General features: G+C 38.7%; 2 protein-coding genes across 3 annotated transcripts; one reads left to right on the top strand and one right to left on the bottom strand.

Annotated features, from left to right (window-relative positions):
* Positions 1–592: 592 nt before the first annotated feature.
* Positions 593–5356, bottom strand: LOC120317919 (jupiter microtubule associated homolog 1-like). The gene is made up of 3 exons (XM_039364972.1): positions 5278–5356; positions 3169–3277; positions 593–2731 (listed from the first exon to the last, which is right to left on the bottom strand). Exon 3 carries the CDS (start codon positions 1977–1979, stop codon positions 1524–1526), a length of 456 nt encoding a protein of 151 aa, XP_039220906.1. The 5' UTR covers positions 1980–2731; positions 3169–3277; positions 5278–5356; the 3' UTR covers positions 593–1523.
* Positions 5357–5406: 50 nt separating this feature from the next.
* Positions 5407–18570, top strand: LOC120317918 (nitric oxide synthase interacting protein). 2 transcript variants are annotated; one of them, XM_039364971.1, is made up of 9 exons: positions 5407–5553; positions 6010–6120; positions 7139–7244; positions 8505–8586; positions 10286–10427; positions 15234–15340; positions 16425–16612; positions 16765–16873; positions 18187–18570. In XM_039364971.1, the coding sequence occupies exons 2-9, from the start codon at positions 6051–6053 to the stop codon at positions 18256–18258; spliced, it is 876 nt and encodes a 291-aa protein (XP_039220905.1). In that variant the 5' UTR covers positions 5407–5553; positions 6010–6050; the 3' UTR covers positions 18259–18570. The 2 variants fall into 2 exon arrangements, with proteins under 2 accessions (XP_039220905.1, XP_039220904.1); XM_039364970.1 differs by having other exon boundaries at positions 5408–5743.

Here is an 18570-nt window from a genome sequence, read left to right as displayed (position 1 = left end):
CCAAATGTTTATTGGTAGTCCTTTCTCCTAAAGAGTAGATTCTATCAAATGGCAGGTATTTGATGGCAGAGTGATGTTGATTATAACCCACATAACTGACTGTAATGCAGCACTTTGTTTTATAGCAAGATATCATCTGGCAGTGATCCAGCCACAGCTTTTCTATATTAGCAATGCATCTAGCTTTGCTGTCACACTTATTTGCTTAGAAGCATCAACACTTTTCAGTTTTGATTGCTCAATAGTTCAATAGGTTTTCTAGCCTAAGGGAAGAGAGAGCTACAAGAATGGATTCTACTTATTTGTGTTTCAATGCTTAGAAACTTCATGAGCTTTAGAGTGGGAAGGGAATTCAAAGATAGGTGGAAATTTTTCCCTATTTATTTATTTATTTATTTAGAGCCACATACCTGCCAAGGTTGAGATGATACACTTAGGACCAATTCATTTATTCATGTTTACCACTTGACCAAGACCACAAGACCAAGACATTCAGTGATGACTTGCAGAAGATGTGTACACTTCTACTGAACAGATGGCTCATTCAGATGTTCAGCTTATCTCTTGGCTTTTCGTATGCTCTTCCAGTTCTAATCTATCACAAGAGACGTATGCCTCCAAAAATCAGCTTAAAAATTGACAAGTTATACACATGACCTTCAGTGTAGCGCTAAAAGGGAAGTCTTACAGGGACACATATTTTTTATTTTTTTTTTCAAAATTTCTATATCCTTTATTTTTAAGCAACAATCCAGCTTTCAAGGTACAATACACATTTAGAAGTTTTTCCACCTTCTGTTTAAACATCAGCATGATCATGTATAGTATTGGAGTTGTTTGGACAGGGAATGTGTCCCCAAAATTTTATCCACCCAATACTTACTTTTGTAAGATGCATCCCCTCATCATTTAAGTTTATCTTCAGCCTCATCCTGTTATGACTGAACCAAGATCCAAGGGAGAATGGTTAATATCTCGCATCACAACTTGATAGTTCTTCAGTGCACAACAGGGCTTCAATCATTTACCAATTATTGAATGATACCTTGGAAAAATATGTTGCAGAGTTGTATACAGAAAGAGAATACATTTGTCACTCATCCACTACCTGTACAATCCCAGTTTCCAACCCTTCTAAGTCAATTAAGACTGTTCTACACGTTTTAGGACAAAATGCCACTTAGCACACTCAGAATTTAATCCAGCTTAGTTTCAGACACTACTATACACCTCAGAAATCTTTTGTCAGCCATGGGCTGTGTAATAAATACCACTGTCTACCATTACGAAAAAAAATTACACATGTCACTTCCGTTAGACTCAAGAGAGAAAAGACAAGAAGTTTGGGAAAAGATTGGCTGAAAAAAAGAAAACAAAAAAAAAATATGAAGTACATAAAGTGCTCCTTTAATGGTAGTTTTAGAAGTACAGTCAAGCTCAAGTTGTGCAGTTCACAAGCATGGAAGAAAAACAAAGATGACAGATACGAGTTCCAAGCGTTAAGGAGTGAAGAAAAATGGAGCTTAACCGAGCACTAGACTAGACTTCCCCCCTGGTGGATTTCTCCTGGATGGTGCAGGTGCTGGAGCTACTGGGCTTGGAACAGGTGCAGCTGGTAGGGGCTTTTCTTCACTTAAGCCTGAAGCAGTTTCTTCTGTGTTTTCAGGAGCCTCACTTTCCACACTTTTTGGAGTTACACAATCACCAGAGGTTGCATCAGAAGAACCTCTCCTTTCAGATCCAACTGCTTCAGAATTATTGACTTCGGTGGACTTGGCTGTTGACTTAGCCCAAGATGGTGGATTTTCTTCTGGAGTCCCAAAGATGCAAGATGCCATCCTGTTCCTTTTTCCTCCTTGCTGGTCTTTTGGCAAATCAAATCCTAAATTGAAATTAGAACCACCACCTGGGGGACGAAGGACCCTGGAGCTACTTCGGCCACTGGGGTCCATCCCCGTGTAAGTAGTCGTGGTGGTCATGGTGGGGAAGAACTTGAAGGAAACCGCCCGGGTGCGAAGCCAGCAGAAGATAATATTTCTGCACTCAGCTCCTGCCTGCTACAACTGCAGTCACATATTTTTTATTTTTAATAAACAAGTGGCAAGCTTGATTGTTGGTACTATTCTCACAGTAGCATTCAAGCATCTATTCATTATACATTATTAACTGAAATTAAGCTGCATAGCAAGCTCTGCTGCCCATTATTATATTAGTGCAGCAAGCAAGGCTAATGTGATTCCTGGTGCTGTACTCTTGAGTGCTGTACTGGAGAAGGTAATAAGTGGTGAGGAATACCTGGAAGCAGTGACTCTTCCTCTGCTGTGTGTTTGATGATGGGCTGATTGTTGTGGCTGTGTGAAGAATGCACATAGTAGAGACTGTGGACACAATCACCAAAAGCTTATAAAGCATTCTGTACAGAGTGGCAATGCAGCTCAAAAAGGCAGCAGAATTTCAGGATCTGCTTTGCATATCTGCTTTCTTTTCTTCTAGCTCCTGAAGAGAGGTGTTTGGCTATGGGCAATAGCAAAGCACTGTTGGAATTATATTATAGGGAAATGGATTATACATAGCACAGTATGGTAGTGTACATGTAGACAGGAAGCAGACATATTAGGGTTCAACAATACAGCATGGATTGCAGCAGCGTGTTTCTAAAAGAAATACACTATTGGCACAGCAGTTAGATGCAGGTCAGTTCAATGTAGGTGAGGTCAATGTATGATGAATTCTGTGGGGAGGAAAACATGACCTATTATGTCAGATGTGAGCAAAAGAGAATTGTAAGCAACTCCCACAATGAAGAAGGGTTTACATGGGCCTCTGAGATAGCCAGAAGCTGGTATTTGCTCAAAATGTTTGTGTTTGCTCCCTCCCCTATTATATTCACTGGTCCACCAGGACAGGAAGGCAGGTTATATTGTGGGTTCCATCTATCAAAGATATACATTTGGTGAGAGCATGAAAAAAGGATCTTTTTGATGATGGCCCTTTCTCTAAGAAAAATCATCCCCCCCCCCCTCGATACAATTGTTTCCCCACACTGTTGCTTTTCTAAAAGCCCTGAAAAAGTTGTTTTTGACAGCAGGCCTGGAGACCACAAATGAAAATGGAGCCAATCAAAGGGTTGATTTTGGATTTTTATTATTGTAAGCCACCCAGAGTTACCTCTGTATGAGTTGGGGAGGTAGGTAGGTAGGTAGATAGATAAAGACATTTCTTTATGGAAAACTTCATAGCCCTGCTGAATCCAGTTGCTGAGTCCCAGATTTGTACCCTGGAAGAGCACAGCACGATATAAGTTAGAGCTGTGGCATGTGCAAGATATGGTTATGGCATGTGAGATAAGCATCTTAAGACTGCCAGGGAGAAAAGCCTTTCATCTTCATATAGGCACATTAACCATTTCAAAATTTCTTCCACCTTGTGGTTAAAAAATTCATTTTGATGGGAAGGCCAATCCTAGTTTTGGCAAAGGTGCACAGTACACCCTAAAGGATCTGATAAATTAATCCATGCTGTGAGATATGAATAGATGAAAATTAGCTTTTGGGTCCAAGCGGGCTTTTTCTATTTAAAGCGAAATCTACTGAAAGGTAGATTGTGCTTTTATAATTCCATCAAGTCTTTTGAAAATGACTTTAGTCTTTAGATGACTTTTGATTTGCTGGTTGGGCCCAGAGCATTTTCTTGATTGGGCAAAGCATTAGACATTCTAAAGACTAGCTTTTGTCCCCAATTCGCACCTTTTGTAAAATCAGTGCTCAGGAGAAACTTCTGTGTAAACAAAAAGTACTAAAATCATATTCCTACACAGCCCCATTTTCCCCCACCTTTCTACAATAAACATAAATAGGTTGAAATCAGGACCTTCGGTAACAACTAACTACTTTATTTTTGCTGACTACATTGATTTTATATAGTATTCTGTTTAGGTAATAGTTGTTTTCCCTCTATTTCCCCAGCCCCTGTAAAATCTTTGTTTATATCCAAAGATCTACTTTCATAGATTTTATAAGTGTATTTCATACTAAAACATTTCCTATGCTATCCCATTTCAGAATAGCTACAAGGCTTATTCAGTTTTGTATTTCTGGTTTTTTTAGACTGGTAGATCAAAAACATCATTTTCACAAATCTGGGCTGAGGGGGTTAGTTCTGGTAGAAGAACCTAACAATTGACTAGTTGGACTGAATAGATAGCATTACTTTTCTGCTAAAGTACGCTTGGAAAGTGTCTGCCAGGAGATATTAAAATTCTCTCCCTCTCTGGTTTGATAAGAGGTGGTGATTTATATAAGATCTTTGGTGGATTGCAAACTCTGAGGGAGCATACAGATAGTTCTCAACTTATGTTAGTTTAGTGACCATTCAAAATTATAACGGTACTGAAAAAAATGACCTATGATTTTTTTTCACACTTACGACTATTGCAGCATCCCCATGGTCATATGATCAAAATTCAGACACTTGGCAACTGGCATATATTTATGACGGTTGCTATGTCCCAAGGTCATATTTTGTAACCCTCTGACAAGCAAAATCAATGGGGAAGCCAGATTCACTTAGCAGCTGTGTAACTAACTTAACAACTGTGGCAAGAAGGTCATAAAATGAGGCAAACCTCACTTAAGAATTGTCTTGCTTAGCAATGGAAATTTTGGGCTCAGTTGTGGTTGTAAGTTGAGGACTACATGTATATCCTTGATATAGGTAAATACAACACAATTGCATTTCCCACTTTTATTTTAGAGCATTACAAAAGACTGACAACGCAAGAATAGCCTTCCCTATCTAATTTCCTACTTACGCAAATTACAATACCCACAACTTTCAATTAGATTGGGGAAAGTTAACTGGAAATAGCAAGTTAGGTAAATCACTCTTTTAAGAAATGACAAGGCTTAGGGCATAGTACATTCTGGATAGTTTAGAAAATAATTTTCATCAGTCTCAGCCACCAGGATTAATGACCCTCAAAATATTCGTACTACAGAAGTAGCCTACTCTGCTCCAAATATCTTTTGGAATAAGAGAAGTATGAAATATATTACTATAGCTAAGTAAGTGCAATTATTAGAAAATAACAGCTGATCCAAAGAAACAGCAACTGCAAAGAGAATCTATATACTCATATTTTGGAGATATTTTAAGAGGAAGAGGCCCCTTGTCCCTCCCAAAATCTCTCTCCCCACACCTGAAAAGGAATTTTGGAGAAAAGATTTTGAGGACGTTTTTAAAAAGGCCACAACACACACAGACAAAAGCCACAGACACCTGAACGCTTCTTTAACGACAGGAACGTCGGCTTGGCAGACTATTCCGTCCTCAAACCCTTTTTGCCTTGCTCGCGGGACGCTTTATCCTATACACATCCGGAATATCGTTCTTTGGAGCCCTTCCGGATTCATAGACTTCCTGCTTCCGGTTCTGTGGGACAAGTTGATCGGGGTTGTGTGTGGAAACCGTGGTCTTCTTGAGTGTTTCTTAAACGGCAGGAGCGGCAGAAAAAAGTTACAGTATAGTGCCTACGGGCTAGGAATAGTTGCTAAGGTGCCAACCTTTCACTGTCTCCTTTTGAGGTGTTTTGATTTACAACCCCAACCAGGCATCTGTCAAAAGTTTCACTTGCTGTCGGCACAGCCGATCGCTTTCGACGTTGATACTTACAGCCGGAAGGTCTTCCCGAAAAACTGCCAGAGACTGCTGGCTTCGTTGGTCAAAGTGTGTGGCTTGTGACTAGGTTCGCATCATATACCTGGCTAATTTGTATCTCGGTGTTTTTAATATCTTTAAAGCTTTAAAGATCTTTAATCTTTAATATAGGCTTAGCCCATATACACCTATTCAATCATCCTATAAATATTTTTTTATATAGTCTACTCCTCCTTAATTCTCCACCACTAGCCATGGGGTTTATTTAATCTGCTTCTTGTGTAAAAATATCAGCTTCTTTGTACCTGGCATTGTATTTCATTAGCTAGAGTTAATTTGATATCTTCTTGTTAGAAGAGAGTTGGTTTTGTCCTGGATTGTCCAGCTACGCCTACATGACACGTCATGGCAAGAACTGTACAGCAGGAGCTGTCTACACCTACCATGAAAAGAGAAAAGACACAGGTGAGGAGGTCACAAACTGAAGTATTTATGCAGTGCTTCCTTAGTTGAGGAAAATTTTGCCTACCATTGCAATAGTGGAATTGCATTTGAAATTCAAAGCAATTTTTCTTAACCTGTGTTTGCTGTGTCTGTTGAACTACAATCTTCATTTTGTGCTGCTAGCATATTAATTGGCATGCTGGCTAGGTATGACAGAAATCAAATTGAGGAAAAGCAATCCACAATGCAGGAGACTACTATGTGAAGAGGATGTTTTCAGTGGGATAGGAGAGATATATTGGTAAAATAGGAATAGTTACAAATATTTTCTTTTCATTTATTCAGTGGAAAGAAAAGTTTTTCATGAAGTCCCTAGGTCTTGTTATCTGGCATCCTCTGTGTGTAGTTAAATGGTCTCCTCTTCCTATTGCCTTTATAGCAGAGGTCCCCAAACTTTTGAGCACCAGGGACTGTTCTGTGGAGAGAGGTTTTTCCGTGAACCGGAGGGTCGTGCTTTCATGTACTATCTGCATCTCGCAGATGGGGCTTTGCTTGTTTGTGCAGATTGGTGCTGGCATGCCATGGCGCAGTACTGGTCCACGGACCGGGGGTTGGGGACCCCTGCTTTATAGAAAAAGGGTTCAGAGGACTGTCACATTTGGGAGTAATTTCTCCCCACCCTTTGGCTTGCTCACATTTTCAGACATAATATATTGAAATAAAGAAGGCTGAACTGGGAGGCAGTTACCTTTGTGCTGTTTATGACTAACTGGATATTGGGAGAATTTCTAGGCTAGTCCAGAGTTTGGGTCGCACCCCTGGAGTATGATTAATATGCCCCAGTATTTCATTGAAACTCATACTAATTCACACTGCAAGCTTTGGAACAAGCTGAGCATTCTTGGCAAACTCTGCTTTCCTGGTTAGAGTGTCATCAGTTGTTATCTTTTGCCAGATCTAAGTAGCTATCCAGAGCAGCCATTTGGATAGCTTTTTTTCAACACTGCACTCTTACTGTGACCTTTCTCTGTTTTTTCAGCTGCCTCTGGTTATGGGACACAGAATGTTCGTTTGAGCAAAGATGCTGTCAAGGATTTCGACTGCTGCTGTCTCTCCTTGCAACCCTGCAAGGACCCTGTTGTAACGTAATTATCAGACTGGATCCATCTGAAATATTTCAAAGTCTTATGTTGAAGTTCTGCCCCATGTGCCTTTTTTTAAACTTTATCAATAATGTAATCTCAAAAAAGAAAAGATAATTACCCTTGTCGAGTACCATTAATTTATTTGTTCATTTGCTACATATGCCTGTTGATTTTTTTTTACAAATGTAGTAGCCTTTTTAATGTATATTTGTATAGATGAAGTAATGTGCACCTTTTGCTGCTTGACAGTACTTTATTATTTGCATGACACATTTAGTGCTGGCCCAAGCTTTGTTTTGAAAGGAAATTTAAGGGTGAAATAGATACACTTTGCCTTTTAAATCCCTCAGTTATATATATAAAAAAGGATTACAGTTTTTACTTTTTACAGGAGCAGGGGGAAGAATCACAAAGGGATGCATTTATCTCTTTTGTACCCTTCCTGCACAATCTTAATTTTGTTGGTGCCATCCTCCTTCCTTCTGTTTCATAAAGGAATTGAGGTTAAAATCTGGAACATGAATTCAATATGTCTCTGTGCCACAATGCTCCCTCTCCCTAGAAATTTAAGTCCATCTATGGAACACAGATCAGGTACTTCATGTATCCATTGTTACACATGAAATGCTTTATGAGAACTATTTTATGCATTGTAGTGTTGTGATCCACAGATTACTATTTCTAATAATCATTGGTGCAAGAAAAAATTATTTTTTGGAGGAGAGTAGGTCAGTGTGTGTGTGGGGAGAATATGGGAACTGTTACAGAATTGGGAGTAATGTGGACAAGATTTAAAGCAACAAAGACCAGTGAATTCTGTTGATTTCATTTCTCTCTTCCCTGACCCTGCAGTTTTACCATGTGTTTTCTGAGCCACTTTTTTGCGGCCCATAAAGCGCCCTCTAATTGCAGTGGTATGGTTTCTTGATATTTTGTCCCACAAACTAAAAATAGGGTTACTGTATTTAAAAATTAACCCCCCCCCCTCCAACTTCCTGTCCCAAACTCAGAAAAATAAACTATTTATTTCTTCTCTGTAGCTATCTCGAAAGGGTTAAGAGTCACCCTGGACATTAAAAATGTGCCCCATTCAATTAAACATATGTTATGACTTTTCAGATGCATCCTAGAATACAGGAACCAATAACTAAGTATAGTTATGCTCTGAAGTTCTCACTGTAGTCAAAGAGGCACGGGGCCTTTAGGAGTGGTGAGTTTACAAGTGATATTTATCTTGCTTTCCCCCCTTCTCCTTTCCAGTCCTGATGGATACCTCTATGAAAAAGAAGCTATCCTGGAGTATATCCTACATCAGAAAAAGGAAATTGCCCGTCAGATGAAGGTATGCCAATATGGACAGCTACAAGGGTGGTTGGCTTCATACCTGAATGTCAGCTTTAATAGATATATTGGAAGACTATGTCTAAAAAGCTAGCAAATGAAAGAAGATGCAGAAAAGAACTGTATAAATCCCAATAACATAAAATATCTGTGCTTTATAACATGAACATTAACCCAGTAAACTTGACTTAGCTGAAGTAAGCTTAGTATGGTTTCTTTAGTGAGTGTTTTGCATTTTTTATAAGGACTTACTGACACTTTATCTTTGTAACAATTCACATGAATTATTTTAGTCTTCTTTTCATAGGCCTGTTTTCTTCAGTACCGTTTATCCAGATCAAAAGCCTTTATCCTTTGCCTGTGATTCACTGCAGGCTCACTTTGAGGCAGAAAGATTTCCAGTGCCTCTGACAATCATTGCCTAACGGCTAAGAGGGCCTGATACTATCTGACCAATGAGGCTGCAAGATTTAAGGAACAGTCTGTTCAAGAAAGGATGTGGAAGTAGAGGTAGAAACCAGAAAGATTTTTGGTGGTTATTCAGTTTTGTTCTATAAACAGCTTTGAGAATTTTTTCCTAGAATTAATATATAAACATTATAAAATAATAAATTTAGGATCTGACTGAAAACCACAGATGAATTCCATGTCTGTGGCCAGATTTGGTTTCTCTTGCTTTGGTCTACCGGTTAAGGCACCAGGCTAGAAAACAGGAGATCATGAGTTGAAGTTCCACCTTAACTGTAAAAACCAGTTAGGAGACTTGGGCCAGTCAGTCTCTCTCAGCCCATTTCTCCTCACATGAGGTGGTGGTTGTGGGGAAACAAGGAGGAGGAAAAGTGTGTACTGGATATGCTCGTTGTCTTGAGTTTTTTTATAAAAATAACAAAGGTGGAATACAAATAAATAAATCCTTTCTCTAGAACTGGAAGATAAATTTAAAGAACGGGAGTGACTGAGACTCACTCTCTTTAGTAAAAGTTGATATGGACCTTATTGACCATTGATTCCTGATCAGTGTACAGGAGGTAAAAAAGAGATTTAACTGTTATGTCTTTTGGGCAGACTTGGATTCAGAGTATCAAAAAATACAAAGGACACACAATGATTCTCATATATTCTAGTTGGCATATCTTCAAGTCCCATTCTGGAGGCTATTCATGGGAATGGCTCCTCTTTTTCTCTCTTCAGGTGATAGTGCTACATTAGAGGAATGTAGGCAAAAAAAAAAATCAGCACTTTTTAGCAAGACTACATCTCTACTAAGCTAGAAATGAAACTTTGCTTTATGTTTATGTCTCGGTTACTTGTTTGGGTATCTAGTATCGTGACTCCTCAGTGCTCCTCAGTGTTATAAGGCTGGGTTATTGGGATCCATTAGATGTATTTGCTCTGCTGTTGGCTGGGCATTCCATAGCTAGAGTCTAGTTTTTCATCTAATTGTCATCAAGCTTTTCATTTTTTGCTCAAACTCTTTTCTATTTAAAAGAAATCATGAAGCCAATTGCTCTCTCTCTCTCTGTTTTTTTTTTTTACTTTGGACTACTCCTTTGCTTTTAATGAGCACAGTTATCTCCACTTCATATTTGCCCTACATCTCTTAGATAGAACAGAAGCATTTGCTTTACAATTGACATGCTGAAAAGTAGAACAGCAGTAGAATGGTTCCTTAGTAAATGCCTCCTTTTTGGCACCTGCAGGCTTATGAAAAACAGAAGAATGAAAAGAAGGCAGAAATGGCAGAGTTGAGCAAGGCTGCCAAAGAGTCCCAGGTGAAGAGTTTCCTTGACAAAGAGCTGAGCATAGTGAGCAAACCCCTCAATCCCTTTGATCGTCAGCCAGGTAAATCAGGAAGGCAAGCAATACTAAGCAACTGGTGGTGGAAGGGGGAAGTATCTTATTTGCCATCTGTGGACAGGTATAACAAGAATGGATTCTTCCTACTGCTATGCCTGTGGTAGCGAGCCAATGACTCGTGTGCTGGAGACGACACTAAGAGCCCTCTCTGTGGGCACACACATTGTCACCCAGCCCTGTATCCCCCCGCAGCCCCCTTCTCACCAGCAGCCCCTCTGGAGGAGAGTCACCTCCAGGCGCAGACCGCATAGAGCAGCACAGCCAAGCACATGGCAGTCAGGCAGCGGGGACAAGACTCCGCCCTCACACCCCATCGCATACAGATGATGCTGCGGGGCACGGGCGGAGGGCATGGCTGCCATGGCGCTACTGGGCCACCTGGGTGATCTACTGCGGTGGGCCATGGAGGCGGTGGGTGGCCTTGGGGGGGTGGAGCGGGTGGGGCGTGGAGCGGGGCGGGGTGTGGCGGGCAGAGAGGCAGGGGTGGGTTTTGGGCACTCAATCTCTAAAAGGTTCGCCATTGTCTCGTGTAAATCTTAAAGATGCTGCCAAACTTGATAATAATTGCTCCTATTTTCCCTATTCTGGTGCTGCTTCCCTTGCAGAAGCAAAGTATTCACAAAGCTCCTATTCATTAATTTTTTTTGCCTTTTGGCAATGTTTGTAATTCATGGTGCAGTGGCTTGAGCAACCTTAGAAACCAGAGTTGGGGGGGGGCAGTCTCTTCTTACAAGGGTTGAATAAAAAGTGATGTCTTCAGATGAGCCTTGAGATGAGCTTTTTTTTTTTTTTTTTTTTGCAATATTTAGTTGCAATGGTCAACAAATAATTAAGATAAATTTGAAAGCACAAGAAAGATATTTGCTGCAACATGACAAGCCTGGGCCTCACACCTTGTGAGCCATTCAGGAGGTTGTGAAGTTGAAGAGATAAAGTATGGAGTTCTTTCACAACAGCTTTAATAAACTTATCCTTTGTTGGAAGAAGTGTGTTTCAAATGAAAATTATGTAGAGAAGTAAATACAGGTAATAAAAGGGCTGATCTTAAGGATTATTTTCTGGTTTATTTATTTAAGCTAAACTATTTATGTAAACTAAACCTGAGGAGGTAAGGCATTATTTTTTATCAGCCCTTACATTCTGTAAATAGGCCTTTAGCTTACCATCAAGTTTCTGTCTCTTTCTCTTAAAGCTTTTTTCTACCCTCATTCAGTTTTCACTTTCACTGCCTACTCACCTCTTTTCAAGTTAGTTCTCTTTGCATCAATGTGAAATCGAATCACCCAGGAGAAATGTGGGCAGTTGCTACAAGAAGTGAACCTTCTCTTCAAGCATGGAGTAACAATGTCTGCATTATTCCCATCTTTGTTGAGCTTGATGGCACTAAAGTAATGATGAGGGACACATTTTGGGATGCACAAGAAAAATACTTCCTGGATCCTTTTACATGTTCTAGAGTAGACTAAGCATGCACAGGGTCACTGTAATCCCGTGTACAAATGATATGCCAAACAAAAGCATCTCGTAAGGGAAGGGGCGAATATGTCACCAGTTGTAAGGTAAAAATTGTTTTTAATTGTGTATGAATGTGTATACATGTCTCTGGAATATTTTTAAAAATGTTTTTAGCAGCACATGAGTGCATATAAAATTATGCACAAGGACACTTGCCATTACAACTGCATCCCTGAGCGTGTAGATTAATTTCAATGCTGCTAGATGTACAGTGTTATCCCATCTCACCCACCCACATACAATTAATGTTTGAAAATCTGGGACTTCCGATTTTTGCGTTTGCAGCACATGGCCATGCGAGAGCGGTTCTCTGCTTCCCACGTCTAGTTTCTTCCTGCTTGGGGGTCCCTAGAGGGGTCCGAAGTTGCCCTGGAGAGGTGACTGTGAAGGAAGGGCGCCCTGTCGATCACGTTTGATCTGGGGAAAGCCCCCGGAACCCGACAGGAGAAAGACTAGCATGAGATCAGCGTCTAGCCCAGGGGTAGGCAACCTTGGCTCTTTTGGCTCAGGAATTCTGGGAGTTGAAGTCCATGAGTCATAAAAGAGCCAAGGTTGCCTACCCCTAGTCTAGCCCAAGCTGCTTGCAGCCAAAGTCCCAGAGCACAAACAACGTGAACAGCATGCTTAGAATTGGTGAGAGTACTGATCTTCTTTTTTCTATCTACTATTTAAATCCTTGAAAAGATCCCCAAAGCAAGAAGACCTCCAGAAGTGAAGGGAGGGAACCCCCTTCCCTTACAGACGAAAGCAGCGAATTAACATAAAAGTGGAAAGAGATATACTAAAATTTGATTTAAAATATTTTAATCTGAACAAATCTAGGAACTAAAAAACTGTCAAGACTATACCCTAAACAATTTCTGTGGAATTATAAAAATATATAACAAAAATAACTTTTTGATGGAAAGAAAAACTGAAAAAAGAAATAACTGCTGACATCTAGTGAAGAATCAGAGAATAGAACACTAACAATAAGGAATCAGAAATTGGCAGAATGCCCAGAAATAAAGAACAAGCTGTTCCTTTGAATTGCAAATAACCTTGAAGACAGCTGGGAACAAAGGAAGAGCCAGCTGTAAGATTAAAAAGTGTTTGAAAGAAAAAGAAAAAAAAAACCCCACCTGGACTGTTGTTTAAACCTAAGAACTGTTTATGGGTGGGGGAGGAACCTTGGCTTTTTGGCACAGGTCAGCGGTTCAAATCTCACCGGCTCAAGGTTGACTCAGCCTTCCATCCTTCCGGGGTAGGTAAAATGAGGACCCAGATTGTTGGGGGCAATGTAAATATATATATATATACATTGCTTACTGGTGTACACCGCTTAGAGAGTGCTTGCACTTAAAGCGGTATATAAGTCTCATAAATAAATAAATAAATAAATAATAAGAGAATTTGGTGGAAGAATTTAAAGTGGCTTAATATCCTGAATCTGTAATTTTGATTGATTGATAAATTGACTTTTGAATTAAAACTTTGATGAAAGATTATTTGAAGGGGGAAGACAACATGGATATCTCATACATATCAAAAAATGACAGGATGCCACATTCAATATTTTCTCCTGAAGGACTTAGCTTGGAAAATCAAGGGCCTCCAGAAGCAATACTTCAAGGCAAGATAAATACTTTCCCGGAGAAAATATATGTAATGTTAGGACAAATACAAATGACAATAGATTCAAACTATGACAAAATTTGAAACAACTTTGATGATTTAAATAAGCATATTTCCAATTTAAATCTACAATTAAAAAATACCCAGGAAATAACAACAAAGGAACAAACAAATCAGACAGAGGATTACAAACTAGAAGAGTATGATCAAATTGATGAAATAACAAAGGAAAAGAATTACAATTTGACACAAACAGGAAAAAATCTACAAGGTTCTGATACAACAAGGAAAATGGAATTATTAGGAGAACTATTAAAAGTTGGGGGACAGAAAGAATTTATCTTACTTACTTAATCTTTTGTATTCCCAACAACGTTTGTAAAAATACAGGAACTGTTGGTAAGCGGATTACATCAACTTGGAAAATTACTTGGCAAAAGAAGAAGATCAGAGACAGATACAAGAGATTTGACTCGCCCTACCAGATGGACTATTACATGAATAAACATTTGTTTGAATATGGCTAAAACAGTGGTTCTCAGCCTGTGGGTCGGGACCCCATTTGGGGCCGAACGAACATTTCGTGGGGGTCACCAAACAACGCAGTCCGCCATTTTTTCCCCCTTTTCCTTAGCTGTGCTACTCCCTTTTATTCTATTGGCTTTTGAAAGCCAATAGAATAGACTCTCTTGAATAGAGTCTAATTCTATTGGCTTTCAAAAGCCAATAGGAATTGTCCAGGCTGTCTCTGCCCTGCTGAGCCCGCCGAAAGTCCCATTCTGCAAACTGTGCTGCACCAGTTGAGTAGTCCTCAACTTACGACCGGTTGAGTAGTCCTCGACTTATGATCGGTTGAGTAGTCCTCGACTTACGACTGGTTGGGTGTCGCAGCATTAAAAAGGTTGAGAACCACTGGGCTAAAAGAACAGAGAATTTCGAACATAAAGGGGCCTTATAACAAGAAGGATAATGAGATTTAAGTAATATAGTATGTTTTATAATATATTAAATGTTAAAATAGTAGGTTGATGTAACTTTTATTAATATATAAGTAAAATATAAACTGATTAAAAAGGATGTTATATCTAGATACTATAAGCATCTAGTATTTTTATAATGCGTGACAAAATATTGGGATGATGTACTTAAATGGGAAAATTTAGACAGTGATGACTAATATGAAAAAATTATAACTGATAAGAATTGAATTGAATATAAGGGAATCTAAGCGAACAAAAATTATGAAAATAGGATGTATGCTGAACTAATGAGATGATGGTTATGAGAATAATATAAGCTGAAAAAATGTTATACTGTATATAGAGATTATTATTATTTGTATAAATATGAAAAATGCCTATACCTAATCATTTATACATTGAAAATATTCAAAATTATATTTTGGCTAAGGTTGAAGGAGAATACAAATGGGAGAAGGGAAGATCAAAGAAATGTACTATTAATTAATATATTAATTATGGAATTATCAAATTTAATCATTATTGACTGTTAATTATTATTGTCCTTTTTTTCTTGTTAAAATATAAACCAAAACAACACGCTGTACACCAGGCACTGGAGATTGTTATAGTTAAAAAACAATAAAATATCTATACAAAAAATCTGTAGAACTTAATAACTGTGTTCTTCTCTGTATTATAGGAGACTCTCAGCCTGGGCCCAGCAGTGGAGAAAAGGCCAAACAGCTACCAAGTTTTTGGATCCCTTCACTGACACCTGAGGCCAAGACCAAAGCCATTCCAAAACCAGTGAGCTATTGTCATTCCTTTTCAAGATTCACCAAACCATCTTACAGTTTGGCTACATTATAAAGCTAAATCAGCTTAACAGCCATGGTTTCTATAAAGAACAACAAAATCTGTTAAGTTTGAATCAATATGATTTTTATTTTGTCATTCCTTTTCAAGATTCTATTGCCTTCTATAAGGATATGTACATTGTGCAGTTTGTGTACACCATAAAACTAAACTAGCTTAACTGCCATGTCTATAAAGAACTATAAAACCTCTTAATCTTGGATTAATATGGTGCTGTATTCACAAAGCTTTTGTGAAACTAAAAAGTAAAGGTTTTTTTTAGTTTCAGAGTTCTTAGGAGAAGTCCTAATGATTTAAATTTACTTAATTTACTTAATGATTTAAATTTACTTAATTCATTTACTTAACGGCTCTTCTGTTAGTCTGGTTTTTCTTTGTTCATGGCTCTTGGACAAAAAACGCTTGTGCTGCCTTTTCCAAATTGGTCCAGATCTATTGAACCATAAATCCCATAACTAGTCACAATGGCTGTTTGCCTAATATTTTAAAAATTTCATTCATTTTTTAAATAATCCAGATATATAAAGTTCCTTATTTGCTGATTAAAGATTATCTGGGGGGGGGGGAGAATAGAATGTCAGGTTACCTGGAAGATACTATTAAAATTTATTTATGACGTATGGCATGTATAGATATATATTTAAATGCACTAAATGCACTTTCTGATTTTCCAGCTGCATATCAGATCTTACAAATAAAGCTTTGAATTTTGAATATTTGAGGGCTTGCTTAAAGACAGGATTAGAATACATGTTTCCATATTTATTCTAATCTGCATCTCTATGCTGTACCTTTGGATCAGTGTTGACTCCTGGTGACTGCCTGGAGAAGTCTCTGCAGTTTCTTGGAAGGATTTCCAAAATGGTTTGCCACTGCCTCCTTCCTAAGGCTGAAGGTTGACCCAAATTCACCCAGCTGACTTTGTACCTAAGATAGGGCTAGAATTCACAGTCCCACAGTTTCTAGGATTATTTTATCTTATCCCAGTTTATCTTATTCATGTCATTTTTTCTAGGACAAGTGTGTGTACTGCCCCATGAGTAGGAATCCACTGAAGCTGAAAGATTTGATCCCAGTGCACTTCACCCCTGTAGATCCTAGTGTAGATCGCGTTGGACTAATCAACCGGCAGGACCGCTATGTATGTGCTGTCACACGAGACATGCTTGGAAACTCGGTCCCTTGTGCTGTGCTGCGTCCATCGTGAGTAATGAGATGGGGCTTTTCTGGAGTGAGGAAAGCTATTTACTAGCAGGCTATCTATCAGATGAAATCTCTAGTTGCATCCAAGCATGGGAATCTGTCTTACATTTAATATGTAAAAGAGATAATCTTTCTTCTTCTTCTTCTTCAAGAGGCTCAGTTGTGACTCTGGAATGTGTGGAAAAACTTATCAAGAAGGACATGGTTGATCCAATGAATGGGGAGAAGTTGACTGACAAAGACATCATAGTTTTACAACGGGTGAGATTGACTATTAAAGCACATGTCCTGTGGGCTTCCAGAATAGGCAGTTTTAGCAGGTACAGGTCCAATACATTTGAAGGGTGGAGGGATATTTGATCTGAAATCAATCTTAACATCTTTATATTGATCTAATTATTGGGAAGTTTGTCATTAAGATGGCTTTCCTTTATAGCCTTCTAAGCAATGACTCCTTATCATTTTGTTGTAAAAGGTAACCATCCTGCAGTTCTTCAGTTAGGTTTTCAAGTAATTTCTGTATTGTGTGATGTGTTTGGAAACATTTTAGCGCAATGATGGCGAACCTTTTAGAGACTGAGTGCCCAAACTGCAACCCAAAACCAACTTATGTATTGTTGGGTGCCGGGTGGGTGTGGCCCATTGGGTAGGTGTGGCTGCGGTGGTAACAGAAGACTGGGTGGGACTAAAAAGTTCAATCAGTCAATTCCAACTTTGCAAGATCCTTTTTTCCCCATGAGAAGTTGAAATTGACTGATTGATTGAACCTTTTTTTTGTACATGATGGCAGAGGCCTAAAGCGAAAAGGTTTTATAAAACCCAGCGACAGCATGCGTGCCCACAGAGGCTCTGAGTGCCGCCTCTGGCACCCGTGCCATAAGTTCGCCACCACTGTTCTAGCGCTTCAAAGATCTGTACAGATATATATATATATATATATATATATATATATATATATATATATATATATATATATATTAAAAAGAATACTAAAAATAGAAGCATGATTCCTGGGTGTGTGCATATTGTGAATAAAATTTGATCACCAGGAAAAGTTAAAACGTTAAAAGTTTTAATATAAAACAAAAGTTTTAAGTATAAAACGTTAAAAGTATATATATAAATAAATAATTTCTCTGGATTTGGATTGTGAATGTTACCTCTTGGGCACCTATTGAAGTTTGTGGTTGTAGAAAACTATTAGCATGTTCTATAAAGCATATCATATTTATGTCACTATGATATGGGAGATTTTAAAATAGCAAGTCTCATGAATGCATCAGTCCTGTTTTGTTAACCCACATTTAGAGCAAAGTACGATATGCAAATTTGAGGGCAGGGAACTACATACCTTGAACGCTTCTGAACATTTGCAGAAAATTTCCTCCTCCCAGGACAATCACACGCCCTGAGATTAGCTATCAAGCAAAGCAGTTTGGGCTTCAATTGTAATTTTGCCCAGCCCAAGCGCTGAGCAGAACATAAACTCCCTAACCATCAAGGACAGGATAAGTGTGGTCCTTTATTTCATCATGCCATTCCTCTTCCCTTACTTGGGCTTTCTCTTTTTCCAGGGCGGCACAGGATTTGCAGGGTCAGGTGTGGAGCTGGAAGCCAAGAAATCTCGGCCTGTGATGCAAGCTTAATACATTCAGGTGGAAAAGAAAGAGATGATTCTCTACCTGATGCGAACTGCCATCTGCTAGCTTAAAAGAGCTAACATTGCATATAAAGAAAGGCAAAGTATCCTGTAATTTTGTAAACCAGGCTTGCTTAAAGGTTTTTGAAAGAATTGTTAACTTGGGGATATGTGTGATCAATAGCTTATTTTTAGGAGTCAAGTTTTTAATTGTCAAGTTTTCCTATCTTGGAAAGGAAAATAGAGGGTGCAGTTTATACAATCAAAGGCTCAGTGTATCTTTTAAATTGATTACTATTAAAAAAGTGACATGCTCTTC

Source organism: Crotalus tigris, unplaced genomic scaffold (assembly GCF_016545835.1).
Source record: "Crotalus tigris isolate CLP2741 ecotype Arizona unplaced genomic scaffold, ASM1654583v1 scf7180000019935.411523, whole genome shotgun sequence".
In the NCBI taxonomy this organism is placed as follows: Eukaryota; Metazoa; Chordata; class Lepidosauria; order Squamata; family Viperidae; genus Crotalus; species Crotalus tigris.
Note: the sequence above shows the minus strand (reverse complement) of the source record. Positions and strands in the feature narration are given on the sequence as shown.